Source organism: Triturus cristatus, chromosome 4_2 (assembly GCF_964204655.1).
Source record: "Triturus cristatus chromosome 4_2, aTriCri1.1, whole genome shotgun sequence".
NCBI lineage: Eukaryota > Metazoa > Chordata > Amphibia > Caudata > Salamandridae > Triturus > Triturus cristatus.
In genome coordinates this window covers 598570142-598584909 of record NC_140586.1, presented here as the reverse complement: position 1 = coordinate 598584909, position 14768 = coordinate 598570142, and the positions used below count along the sequence as shown (strand labels likewise).

Genomic DNA, 14768 nt, shown 5'->3' with positions numbered 1-14768 from the left:
GAGTCACTCCTAAAATTACCTAGTTGCCCACAAGGAAGGGGGCATTGTGCCTTGAAGAATTACATGCCTAGATTAATGTTAACATGTGCCTACAGTGAATAAATCAGCATAAGTTATTCTCGCTGTATTTGGGGTTTGCTGTTCATATATGAAAAATTAGTAAAGCAGATTGAATCACTATTTCTGCATTATCCAGAAGAAAACATTCAAAAATGTTTTCTGTTTTAAAAAAGTCTAATTCATCCATCAGAAACATTGAATTTACTTGCACGAGCCATTGCAGGCTATTTGGACAAAGGGCCTTATTACAAGTACGGCGGGCCTGGATCCGCCACAAGACTGTCACCTTCACCAGGATCAAGGTTTCCACTGCGGCAGCCATCTGCAAACAGGCTGAATATGCTGGCAGTGCCCATGCCGGCACCGCTGAGCATATAAAACCTGTATATCCATGGCCCTTTTCATAGCAGTGACCCTGCTATGAAAACTGAGGTGGACATGCAGGTGAGGGGGGTGGGCTAACAGGGACCCCAGTTGAATCTGGGCCTGGGAGTGTGTGCGGTAAGGCACATGTTGTGCCCCCCGGGTATTGCACCCTTATTTCTGCATGGTGTGGCATGCACGACACTATGCATGCCACACCATGCAGGAACGTGCTGCAGGTATCTCATGGCAGCAGTATGCTATTTAGGCTCTCCTATGAGCCTATCACAGCCACCGTCATGAGACCGCCACAGCATCACCCGCTCACCTTGGATTAAACTCATAATCTGGCGGGCAGGCTCACCATTGCCTTGGCAGTCTTCCTTGGACCACCACAGTGGCGGTCCCATTGGAAGACTGCCAGAGTCATACTAATGCCCATTGTCTGCAGCTGAAGCCCTGCCTTCAAGTGGTGTGGAATTCCTTCCAGGAGCCACACAATAAACTGTGCTGATTTACAGGTTGACCTGAATGGCAGGTGTGATGCAGAATATTCAGGTTGGGGGCTGCTGCCCCTCCTATTGGCACAATAGTACAAACCCTGCATTACAGACCTGTCTGAGGCTCATGTAAAACCTTAAACTCCTTTCTAAGGGATCAAAAATGTCCAGATCACAATTTGTGTGCAGCTGCTGTTTGTTTACTGAAGGACCCTGCTTTGTCTTACTGGACTTCTGTCTCATTTCATGTTGTTGGTTAAGTGCCTGCTTCGAGCTAGATTTTTGTGTTAGATGTAGAAGGTCACTAGTACTTTTCCATAGCACACTCCTTGACACACCACCAGTTCACAGAGCTCAAGTTTAGTGTGATTGAAGATTTTGGTCATCTTGAATTTGCCCTGACGCATAACATTTTGGGCCTATTTGCAGAAAAGCAAACAGGAACTTCTGAAAATTTAGGTAAGCCAGGGCCTGGGAGAATTTACTTCATTGGTCAGAGGGACTAGGTGTTACTTAAATTGCCCTTGACCTACAAGCTGGTGAAACGCTCAAAGCTTAATCCTCACACAGCATTCCTCAGAATACTGCTGGACTTGTGAAAAAATAACAGGTGGGCTGATCCTGCTGCATTTGTCATTTGTGACCTGTGAAAAAGACCTGAGGAGCCTAAACCCCTTCCACTTGAAATCAAAGACAAGAAAGATCTCCAAGGATTACAAGAGGGGTCTTTTGGGTAGCTCCATTAACACAAAAAGCTGAAAAGAGCATTCCTGTGTAGAATCACAGTGAACCAGTGGCAACTGGTCCATACTCTTTGCCTCTGCTTAATATCCTGGGAGTCTCTATGTGCTTTCTTATGAGGTCCTGGGGAGAGTTATACTCCTGTGGTTATTTGGGCATGAGAAGAAAGTTTGGGAAATTCAAAAAACCTTTCTTTCAGAGCTTCAGCGGTACCTGATGGAAAAAGTATCTAACTGGAAGTACCTCTTCATGGGATTGGATCTGAGCTTCATCCTGTGCAGAGATCTCTGCACCTCCAAACCTAAGTCCCATTCTGAGTTGGGACTAAGTGCCTTATTACGTGTCTGGCAGGCTGGAAGCATGGAGGTCCTGCAGCATTGCAGTAAAAAGGCACAATGAGCCGTTAATACTACCCCGCCATGGGAAAGACACATCGCGTTCCAGCATGGCATGGACTATGAAGTCCATGCAGTGTTGTAACTAGGAGATGTCTTCACAGGGGGGCACAACATGTGCCTCCCTGCATGCATCTACCTGCATGGGGCAAGGGAGGCCCTGTAGGACCCCTGTGTTTTCCCACTGGCAGATTTTACATGGCTGTGCTGACTGCCATGTAAGGCTGGCGGTCGGGAAACTCAAAATATGCTTTGTGGTGCCGTAGCAGCACTACCATCATATTTTGACCCCTGACCACCATGCCAGGACCAGGGAACGCGGTTCCCTAGCAGTTGCGGCTGTCAAATGGCGGTCCAACTCCAAACTTATAATACAGTGGTTGGTCCACTAGTGCAGCAGTGGCTGGACCGCCATACCTTCACAAGTCTGGTGGTCCATGGGCCGCCAAACTCTTAGTAAGGCCCTTAGAACATTTTCAGCAACAAACCTGAAAAGCTCCAGATCTCCAGCGGGACCAACCTGCTTCAGATACCCGGCCTTCGGTTACAAGGCGGTATCTCAAATATTGACAAAGTCCCATTATGCAATGGGACTTAGAAGAAATGTCACAATTTTTTATCAAAAAGTGACCAATTCACTTTCTGAATCAGGACTTAGAAGCCTTTTCAAACTTTTGACTCCCAGGCTTTCACTGGGATCAGTCCAGTTGAGGTATCTGACTTGAGGTCAATCACGGTTCCCTAAATTGCACTTTATTCCTGGTCTACTGCAACCATTACTTACTGTGACTTACATTGGTTGCTTCATTTTTCTTGCTGCTTTTTCACTTTAATTCTTCAAAAATGTATATCTGTGGTTCCCTTAATTGGATTTTTGTCATAAACTTGTATCTTTATATTTAAAATTGGTTGTGGAGCATGATTGAGTTTTATGAGACTTTTTGTACTGTTTCAGCACTGCTTATTTACTTTGCAAATTGACTTTGATTTAAGTCTGACTACTTTGTGTCACATTACCAGGGATTTAGCATGTTTTTTTTAGCAAAGGATGGCCTTTTCCGTTTAGATGGACACTTGAATATCCTAAATAATAATCTACTTTCCTACAATATTTAACTATGTCTTGTCAGCAAGTTATGCCACCTATGTATTTGCAATTCAAAGTTTATATTAAGAAACATGCAGCTATATCACTAATCTGAATAAAAGTGACGCCATTCATTCACCAGGGCATCCACTTCTCTCAAATACAGAAATATGTCTCCTTGAGCTTACCTTCATTATTTTCATGAGCAGTACTTATCAGATTATCCTCCTCATCTGTACTAGAGTCACTGGGTTCTGGCTCAGCACTGAGAATCTGTGTGTTTTCAATTGCCTCTGCAATTTTCTCTTGAATTGACTTGGAATCTTGAAATAAGGATTCACAAAAAAGGGAACGGAAATTTCATATTGTAAGTAATGATCAAGGTTCATTAAAATCACCCTTTAGTAAAACTGCATTATAACACATTAAAATCCTCAGTATGTTTAGAGAACACAGCTGTAAACTAAAAAAGATTTCATGCAGCAACATGAACATCGAAAGCATGCAGAGAAATCCTGATCAAAAGCATGCAGAGGTTACACACATAATCAGAGTGGAGGGTAGGCTAGAGTTGGTCTGTTAATATGTAAATTGAAAATGAGTGATTAGGCAATCAATGTATTTTTCCAGTAATATCTCAACGAAATACACTGTCTTGCTTCCTACTGCTCATTTAGCATTGTTCATCCAGCATGAAGTGGGAATACATTATCAAATAGTTGCAAAACTGCTATGAATGACACAAATATATGCAGCAAAAAGTGAATTTTCCAGACAGAATTTTGAGTTGAAAGGTTTACCACCTCAACCTAGTAGTAAGGTTTACTTTGAGCCATGCTCCTTGGAGCTCAGAATCCTTTAGAAGTGATAAAGTTATAATGGTGTGCTATCAGTTAATGCAAATCATGAGAAATAAAATACATTTTAATATACATTTTCTTGCAGCATGATATTTTGTCTGCTATTAATGATATCCTAGTTTTCTTTACAATTATTCTACAGACTTAAAAGAAAGCAAACAAATGTGATGGTTAGTAAGGTTCTGGTCAATAAAAAGCAGATGAAGAGATCCAAGAATGTCAGGATAGTAAGAAAAGAGAAGTTAAGCAATCTCTGTTAAAATAAATATACTTACTGACATATGTTTTTAATGGGATATTCTCCAGGTGCTTGCAATAAACCCTCGGTAATTTAAAATCTTTAAGCCAGTCTTTAGGGCTGGTACCACTTTTCTGTCATTGACTTCAGACTGCCACATCCTCCTAAAATACTCAGTGTAATCCGATTTCAATTCAAATGATTGTTAGCATTAAGGTATAAAGACAACACTATCACAGTACAATCTAAACAAGAAAGTACATTAGCTGTGCTGGATGACTTCCTTATTTGGTTTTAAAATATGAAAATAAGGGTCAAGTGTGATGAAACTGCATCTAAATCTTTTTAAAACATTTTTTGCCAGTGTGCTTCATTTGGAGAAGTCACTAGGATATCACAGTTTTGAGAGTGTTTCAGGGCACACATATTTTCTGAAATACCACAACTTCAGTTTGAAATGGAGCTTGCAGTTCAATGTTCTCTTGTATGAACTTGAGATATTGTTTTTCTTTAAATGAGAAAAATGCTGTAGTGTATGGGCCATGATTGCAAACAAATTCAGTTCTAACACTGGTGCGCATCTAAGCCAGGGCCCAGCCTAAGTTCAGGGCCAGAGGCACAGACGATTATTAATATCCTGGTGGCCTTGAAGTGGAAGCGTCTTTTACGTTTTTAAGAATTTCCGAATTTTGTTGCATGGTTACCACCATATGATGCGATTTGGGTTCAGCATTTTCTTTTTATCCTAAAGTGGTGAAGAGTGACAAATAACTGCTGAAAGATGAGATATATAATCTCAATAATTAGGCTGTGAAGGAGTAATGGCATAGAAGGATGGGTAGAAAAACGCATAGACTGGCTTCTCACAGAAATTCACACCATGAAGTGCACCCCTACAAAGAGTCCACAATCTCTTTTAACTACATAGGTAAGTATGTAAGAGACCAATATTTAGCCAAAGCTATCATTTTAGAACTTCATGTGAAATAGCGATAATCTTGGATTCTTGGTAGCTAGAATTTCACCTCACTATCACAACGTTGTTTCTCCTTTAGACCCCTGTCTACAACAATCATTCAAGAACACAATCCTATGTAATGCTGCAGCAGCCCCAGGGATAGCAATATTCCATATAGGCAAAACTTCTTACTGAGAACTCAGGACAACTTACATAAGGCCATTCATCAAGAAAAATCACAACTCAGCAACTTGCAACTTAGGAAACATTGTGAAAGGGCAGCATTCATATCAAAAACTTCAATGAGGAATAAATTTGCTCTCAGATCATCAAAATGGGTTCTGCCCTGGAAGAGTAATGGGATTAAAATGATCTGCGAGAGAGATGTTCTGAAGTTCACTTGGACAGGAAAGGTGATGAAGCACTTCTACTGGACCTTTCTGTTGCATTCAAACAAGTTCACCACCACTCCCTACTAGAGAGACTACAGGAAATTGGCATTAATGGAAGTACCCCGACTGGATCTCTTCTTCCGTCTGTGACAAATCTAGCATCATCTTGCTTCACGCATACTTCACCTTTCAATATCAAGGTGAAAGTACCTCAAAGATCAAACATCTTCCATTTCTCTTTAATATCTAATTTAGTTCACCCTCTGGTCTCAGCAATTCCTTCAAGCTTATATACTACAAACACGCCAATGAAACTCAGAGCATTCTAAAACTGGAAATTACATGGAACCTTGCAGATCAAGATTATGCCACTGCGAGTAATTGACTAATACATTTTCATTATTCACCTTAAGCTTAACTCATCAAAAGCATGGGTCCTAACATGTGGAGATTGGAAGAATTATCGCACCTCATCAGTCTGGCCCAAGGAACTTGGAGCACCATCAACATTCAACAGCATCTAAACAAGTGAGAAACCTGAGAGTGATCATAGTTTAAAATCTTTCTGCAGTTCCCCAAAAAAAGCAGGTCACAAAAAATACCTTCTGTACCATGCAAACCAAGCGGGAATTGTCCCCCCTCTTAGATTCACACAGTAGGTCTGGGAGACCACCTCTCTTGTTCTTGTGCCATGTCTTGACTATGCAAAATTACTCTACGAGGTGGTTCACTGTCATTACTGTGACAATTACAAAGGATCCGTATTAGTGCAGCAAGGCAGTTGTGAAACACTCATCTATACAACCACAGCTCAAAGCCTTAAAAGCACTTCATTGAAGTCCCATCACCAAGTGTTAAACTTTGAAGACCATGTGCATTACACAAATGGTCATTGATGGCAAAGATTACTTTTTAATCTATAAAGCTATTCTTAGAAGAAAACACCTCACTCCAGGCTGGCTCATGCGTATGTACTAGCGGAAATACATTGGTGGGATCTGATTCTGTATATAACAAGCTAAACATTGGAGCTTTCTTCCAGCAAAGACAAGAACCTCCGAAAGCCACCTGGAATTCAGGAAAGCAGGGAAGACCTGGCTTGTCCCGAGTCATAGTCAATGACTTGCCCTAACCTTCTCTGTGTTTGCAATATAACCCTGATGTCCACAGCTATCTTGAAATGGTACCACGTTCACAGAGATCAGTAACATACGGATTGAACTACCAGACTGATGCACTGCCAGGTACAGAGCAACTTCACCCATTATGCACTTCACTCTTCATAATTCACCTGGCCAATGTAATCTGTCTGTAATCTGCATAGGTGTCACCATGTGGTACTAACTATACTATTCAATTTGTTTATGGTCCACCTGGATTTGAATCTTCATCTGCCCAGATTTAGTAAGATAAGCACAAGCAGAGAAAAGTGTAATTTGCTGCACTATTGTAATTACATTATTTCCTACGGGTTGTCTGAATTGAAATGTATACTTTAACTGCATGGTTGCATATGCAGGCTTCTGGCATAAGGTGCAACTTGACTGATGGGATACAGCATGGTTACACTGTCCAACTTCAATGTACCAAACAAATCTGTCTATGACCAGAAATGTGCTTTGGCGTGCAGGACTGACTTCTCTATTTACTCTGTTTAAGATCACTTTAATCATAAGTATGTTGAACTTGCATGACGAGCGCCCAAAGAATAAGATATAACCACTGTGCCACTATGTTTATGCTGTTTAAGGCCATTTGATTTGAAATGTATTCTTCATCTGCCCATATTATGTATGACTAGTGCCACAGGCATAAAATGTAAATGGCTGTACTTCTTCATCAAATTATTAAATCAGATTTAAGACTCACCTGCATCGAAATGTATTCTTGAACTGCCCATGTTTTAAAAGAAAAGTATTATTGAGCTGTCAATGTTTGTGTGAACAGTACAAACCACATGGAGTGCAATTTCCATATTACTAATGTTAACATATCTAATGTGGTTAAGACCCACTTTAATTTAAATGTACTCTTAATCTGCTTGAGTTGTGTATGAACAGCATCACTAGCATAAAGTGGAATCTGCTGTGCCACTATTACTGTTTATCCGATCTGTTTAAGACTTTCCTGAATTGAAATGTATTCTTCAAATGCCCTTGTTTTGTGAGTTTAACTCCACTGGGTGAAGTGCAACTTGCTGTTGTGGCTTGGCCTCCATTGGCTCCCACAGGCCACACTTCCTCTGACAGCCCAATTCCATCTCAATCACACCTTGGAGATTTCATTTTCCACTCCTGGACTGTACTGCAAAACACATACTATGACTGGTTTTATTATTAGGCACATTATTAAGGGACTTATGTTGTGACACATGGATGACCTCATCAAAGCCTTTGCTGGTGATGGGCCCACAACTGCTTTTCTATTTACTTCATGATGGACTCATCTGCCCATATATAGTGACTGTTTATACAGTGACTATTCTGACTCAGTGCAGCCTCAGTGTCAACTCCTCAGAGCTTATATCACAGTTTGTGGTATAATATTTAATTCTTGTGGGTTGTTTCTCTGACAATCCTGTGTGGACTCCTCAGGCATATGTTGTAGGTGATCCTATAATGAATGTGCATTTTGGCTCTGCAGTGGACCCACTAGACCTACACTATATCTGGTTGCATAATGCCAACTGAAATTGGTTACACCCTGCCACTCCTACAATAGGGATCCCTATGGGGTCTGCAAAAACGAAAATGGTGGAAATGAAAGAATATATTACAGTGAAATAAAATAGTTTCTCCAAAGTTAGCACATTTCATCTCTGGGCACTGCTCTAATCACTGTATTCAATGGCATCATGTGACATAACTCACAACATACGATACATATCCACATTCATGACCTTGCCATTTTTCACTTTTTCTTACTCACTTGTGTAGGAACAAGAACTCACTTTCAGTGACTAGGTCTGAGATGTCTCGACCATACATGTACACCACAAGATATCTGCATGGGCCACAATGAAGTCAGAGACTTTCTCTGTATCGACACACTAACATTTATGCTTAAGTGTCCAATCCTTCAACCCCTCATTCATTTTCACTTCAAAATCATGTACACGGGTAGTACCCAAGCATAGTAAAGAAGTGGAACTTTGATCCTCATGCATGAAATCATTCACTACCCATATAAACCCATGACAGACACAAACATTTCCCTCCATAGCAGGCCTTCAGAGAGTTATACTACCAATCCCTAAATTAATTACATTGCCTTGTCAGGTGGCTCAGGTGCCACTTGGATGCAAATATATTACAACCATGCTATGAAGTGTATGCTGTATTTTGTTACTTCACTTAATAAACAATTCAAATGGTGTAAAGATGGAAGGCTACAAAACCTGCAATGTGTTCAGATGAGTGTGCTTAGCAAAGTCAAGCCAGTGGGTCCACACCAATGGTGGCACCATTTGAGGGGCTTCAGAGCCTAGTCCTTCCTGCTGCGAAGCCCCACATTATGGCCCTTGGCTCTCCTGACACTGCCTTTTATTTAATTTAGAAGTATTCATGTTTTCATGAACATTGACAGTCCAAAGGTCAGCTCACTTGGTCTCGTCTTCAGGCCATTGATGACAGGAGGAGGAGGAGAGCGTTGAGGGGGCTGAGGAAGGATCCATTTACAGCGCGTTGTTAAAAAAACACAGCACTGGATATTGGATAAGTGAGGGGCGTAGTTCAACCATGATTCTCTTCAAATGGGCGCAATCTATTTTATTTTTCAGACCTACTGTGCACGCCTAAGACCGAACAATATATCTGCTAAAATGTGGCACTCAGGGCACACATCAATGTATTTCTGGGACCAATAAGAAGCTACTGGGTGCAGAGGCAGGATTTGCAGAGCTATCTTAGCTTATTATAGGGCTGTGCTTTCAGTTCCATCAAGAAACTGGGAGAAGGATTGAGGCGAGTCTTCCCCTTTTCAAACTTTACTTTGCTGATCTGTCTGGCTCCCCATTGGCAATCATGGCCTGCTGGTTCCAATGTCTAGGGCCAGATTCCTCTCCACTACTGGCATAGAGACTCCGAGTTGCCAGCAAAGGAAGCAATGTAAGTAAACAAAAATGTTGTTTTTCTGTGCATTTGGGTATGTGCATTTGAGTATGTTTGTGAGTAATCGAAAGTCAATGATAATGAATGAAAGTGTGTGTGTGTGAGTATGTTTGAGAGTGTCAATGAGAGTGAAAGTTTGCGAGAATCCAAGTTTGAGAGTGTGTATGAATAAGTGAAAGTGAGTGTGAGGAGTGAGTGAAGGAGTGTTTGTGTTTTAGGAGTGAGTGATTGGAGATTATGAGTGGAAGTGGAAGTGTGCCAGGGATGTAGAGGTATCAATTGTGTAGCAGGTGCAGTTGCACCAGGTCACAGTCAGTGAGTGTGTGTACTTGTGAGAGTGAAAACCAGTGAATACGAGTACATTTGTGTGTAACACTAAATGGGAGTGAGTGAGTAAAAATGAGTGAGAGAACGTCAGTTAGAGTGAGTGAGGAGGGAGAGAGTGAATGTGAGTGGGAGTGAGTATAAGTGAGCATAAGAGTGTTTGTTTGATGATTTACGATTGTGAATCTACCGCTGGCCATTGCATATTCAATATAATTCTGGGTTTATGGTGGCACCCTTGGTGTCATGCTGCTGCTGTATTGGAAATAATTATTGGCATAAGAAAAGACATCCATGGAAAAATGCAGGCTCTGCCATACTTGAAGTAATTCATGGCAGAGTGGCCCCAGTGGAAAAATGCATGCACTTGCATACTGAATGAAATTCTTGGCATGGAGCACCCAGGGCAACATGCTGACAATGGGGCATTGCAGGAACTTGTTGGCAAAAGGGAGGGCACCCAAGGTATAATGCAGACCCTGTAATATTGGAAGTAATAATTGACATAAGGTGACACCTATGGCAAAATGCTGGTGCAAATATATTGAACGCAATTCTTTGCCTCAGAGAGGGCAGCTATGGCACATTAGGGGCTGAGGGGTTGAGTGGGGAGAAGCAAGCCATGATAACATGGTGGCTCTGAAATACTTGACGTAATGATTGAGATACAGGCCACCAATGGTATATATACAGTATCAGTAGCAACATTCTGGCGCTGGCGTATTGTAAAATTCTTGTTATAAAGGGGCACCCATAACAAATACCATAAAATAGCACATATAGGGAATTCAGAAGGCAAATTTTGAAAATAAAATGAGGTGAACTCCTGACTGGCATTACGTCCCACCACTTTCAAAGTTCAGCATCTGCCACTGGTCAACACCTTTCTATTTCAGATGAATGGGGGTGGAAAGTGGCTTTCTGCCGCCTACTTCCATTTTTATAGATCTGATTTAAAGGGAAACAGAAACAAGGACAATTGACACAGCTTTATGTGGACCTCAGAGCTGAGATTGCACAGGGTGCTTGTCAGCCGTGAGGAGTATTGGCAGAATTATGAATGGATTTCACTGCTAGAAAAGATTGGGATGCTGCAGACCCAAATCAGGCTGCAGAAGGGTTCCTTAAAACCCAGTGTGTAGTTTGGGAGGATCTGCACTATGGAATTGATGTGCACTGTTAGGGTTGTGTGTATTTTTTTATTGCTGTTTGATTGTGTGTAGCAGAAAAGCCCCAAAAAGCATTCCTATTTATTTTTTAAAATGTATATATTTGTTAGTAATCCTTGGGGGATGTCATAACCCATAGACACGATTTGTGCCCCCCCCTCTGTGCCTTACAAAAGGGCTGGGAGAAATGTTTGCCCCACAAATCCCACTTCATCAAAGGTCCTGGGTATTGTTCTGCTATATAAACATTTAAAAAAAGAAGAAAGTTACTGGAGCAACTGTCATCTGATCCGGTTCATAATTGTGAACAGGGAACTGGAGTCACATGTCCTTAGCCCCCTTCACTTGGAGGGTGAAGGATGAAGGAGACTAGTGAGAGGAGATCCAACCAAAATAGTGAACAGGCCATGAGTTAGTTTTCAGATGCTTTGGTCTTCCTTGTACCAGAAGAAGCAGTAGAGCAAGGATGACCAGCAAAGTTGACAGATGTCCGTGTCCAACTGCCATGTTTGAACGTGATTGGTAAGCTGTGAGCTGCACTGGGACCTGCCATGGGCAACTGTTAGCTGTTTGTTGACAATTAAATGGTTCCCACACTGCGATTGGCCAAGGTGAGTGTTGAACTTAGCCCGCTCTGCAGGGTCACACTCAAACCTTTTGACTTCACTCCTCCTTTTTTGCTGAATACGTTTTTGTTGGCTTTAAGACTATGTGCACTTTACCACTGCTAACTAGTGCTAAAGTGCTTGTGGTCGATCCCTAAAACATGGCAAAGACGTACACCTGATTGGCATATTTAATTTTTATATCCAGGGGCTGTAAGGTAAATGCTACTAGTGGGCCTGCAGCACTCACTGTGCCACCACTTCAGGAGTGCCTTTAAAACATGTCACATGCATGCCATTGCAGCCTGAATGCAGTTTAAACTGCCTATTCGACTTTGCAATATAATCCCCTTGTCAAGCCCTTTTATTGCCTAGAGGTTACCCCTAAGGTAGGCCCTGGGTAGCCCATAGGACAGGGTGCCTTGTAATTAAATGATTGGACATGTACTTTTACATTTCCTGGTATTGAATAATTACTACATTTGTTTTTCGCTACTGTCAGACCTACCTTTCCAATAGAATAACATTGGGTTATCTTATTAAAATTAATACGTGCTAACGTTTAATTGAGAACAGGCAGACCTTTCGTGTTTTGTGTCTCAGAAATTGTAATTAAAAACCCTTTTTCCTGGTAAAATGGAATTTTAAATTACAATTTTGAAAATGCCTCTTTAAAAAGTTAGATAATGGGCTAGGGGTTGGGCCTATTGTTTGTCAGTATGTTTCGGCCACTATACACTGCAAAATACACAAATACCAAAACTGAAATATATTCAACAACAAAACTGGGACATATTTTGGCTCTGTATAATTTGTTCGTAAAATATTTCTTTATGTTTTTGCATTATTTTTTGTGATGTCAAACATAATGTAATTTCCTTGATATTGTTATGACCATTCAAATAGTAATGTGTTCTAATGTTCATGACGCGTTGTTAAAAAGTTTTAGCAAGAGCACTAAAACGGTAAATGTACATAGTAGAATAAAACGGGATCACGGTAATTACATTTTGGACCACTAACGAAAAGTGATTTTGTTGTTGAACGTATGTCACTTTTGGTATTTGTGTGTTTTGCACTTTTAGAAAGTTAGCATTTACTTCCCCAACTATTTCGTGCATGCAGGCTGCTCCTGGCTCACATAATTAAAGGGATGATTATGTCGTCCGACCGACCTTGTAGCGGAAACGGGACCACCCGACAAGGAATCGGCGGTCCCGCTTACCATAATATAACGCGACCGCCTCCACGACCGTCGGAAAGTGTATGTTTTCTTTTGCAGCTTGTGCTGCAGCCTACAGCACAAGCAGCTTCAATAGAAAAAATACATGTTTAAAACTTCAATGCCTGCCACAACGGGCATAGTTGTTTGGGGGGGCATCACTTGTACTCCCCAGGCCTCATAGTGGAGGCAGCGGGGGTGGGGCAGGGCCTCCAAAGTCACTTTTCGTCACCCTTTCTACGTCAGACAGGCTGACATGGAAAGGCTGTCAGAAACGGACATCATAATACTGACGACGGTGCCTGAGTAGGCACCGCCAACATTTGGGGACTATCTGTCCGACTGATGCACTGACACGATCCCCGATCCTGTCGGAGGCGTCAGTCTTTCCCCCAGCCAGCAGGAGTCTGACTGACAGCATGGTAATGCAGAGGTCGGACTGCTGCTTCCGATGTCGGATCCGCCCGACATCTTATTGGGCCCCTAGGTGTAGCTGACAATTGGACATTGTTTATTCCTCCAGGACAGCTACACAACAGAGGGGTTAGGTGCCCATGTGGGTCATCAGCTGGCAGGATGGAGGGACGGAGCTGGACACAGCTCCACGTGCAACTGCATAGGGTGTGCTCTGCCTTCACACAAAGGACATGTCACTCCTGCATTGTTCATGCAACCAGATAGGAGCCAGGGCCTGGGAGTCAGTAAACTTCAAGGATTCAAAGGTAATTCTCTAGAAACATCTCCTACTTCAAAGGAGGCACAGGTATTAAAATGGGACCCTTTGATCCATTCTTCAGTTCACTTTCTGGACCAGTGGAAGGACTCTCAAAGGGCTGCCTTCTGTTGTGGCTTGTGTACTTCAGAAGACTGCCTTGAAGCATCTGTAAGGACTGTCCTGCTGCCTGAAGCCTCAGATGCCTGCCCTGTTGTTGGCGTCTGTTCTGTTGATGAATCCAGGGCTACCACAGTGACTACAAGGGCTAGTTGGCTGATCAGAGCCTCAGGGACAGAAACAGCTCCACCTTGAACCCACACCTGGACTCAGCCTGAGTAAGTCCTAATCCCCCAAGTGGTGTCCCTCTAGTCCTGGATCCTTGGTGGTGTTGCTAAAGTTTCCAAGATAGCCAAAACCAAAAACTTGGTACTTAAATATTTTTGGCTAAAAACTGCTCTGAGACCTGGGAGAAGACCGGTACCAACCTATTTATCGATCCAACCAAGGTGCATCGCCGGTCGGCCTGACTCCCTGCCAGCTCCCTTCTCTGTAACAGCAAATTCGATTCTGCGGTTCTGTGCCAAAGAGGTGTCCAGCCGCCTGGAAGTCTCATTGGCTACAGCCTCCTGCCTCGTCCTGCTGGCGATCCAAACGTTGAAATATTCACCAAGACCTCATCCAGTGGCTCCTAGACAATGGTCCCTCCTCAGACACCGCCTCAAGCCTTTCATCACTGAACTTTATCTGTTCAGAACCTTTTCTTCAAAACTTCTTCTAAGTCCAAAGGTAAGCACCGAGCAGGACCAATCCACTTCTGGTACCCGACCCAAGCTCCATCACCATCAACCATATTATTCAACTTTGCCCCAGTCCCAAGCGATGTCTGCAGTTGGCCCTTTGATCTCTTAGGCAGTAGTTTTTATCTTCAACTTTATAAATTCATAACTCCGGTTTTACTGTTTGGATTTTTGTCATTTTGTTTTAATTTAATTTCTTAAAACGTTCTCTATTTTTCTAAATTGGTGCAAGA

General features: G+C 42.2%; 1 protein-coding gene across 2 annotated transcripts in view; it reads right to left on the bottom strand.

Moving 5' to 3' along the window:
- ERICH3 (glutamate rich 3) overlaps positions 1–14768 on the bottom strand; it is a 554163-nt gene that overhangs the window by 114958 nt on the left and 424437 nt on the right. For both annotated transcript variants that reach the window (XM_085602275.1, XM_085602276.1), the window contains exon 13: positions 3335–3469. In XM_085602275.1, coding sequence (XP_085458401.1) covers positions 3335–3469 — 135 coding nt within the window. The remainder of the gene's footprint in view (positions 1–3334; positions 3470–14768) is intronic.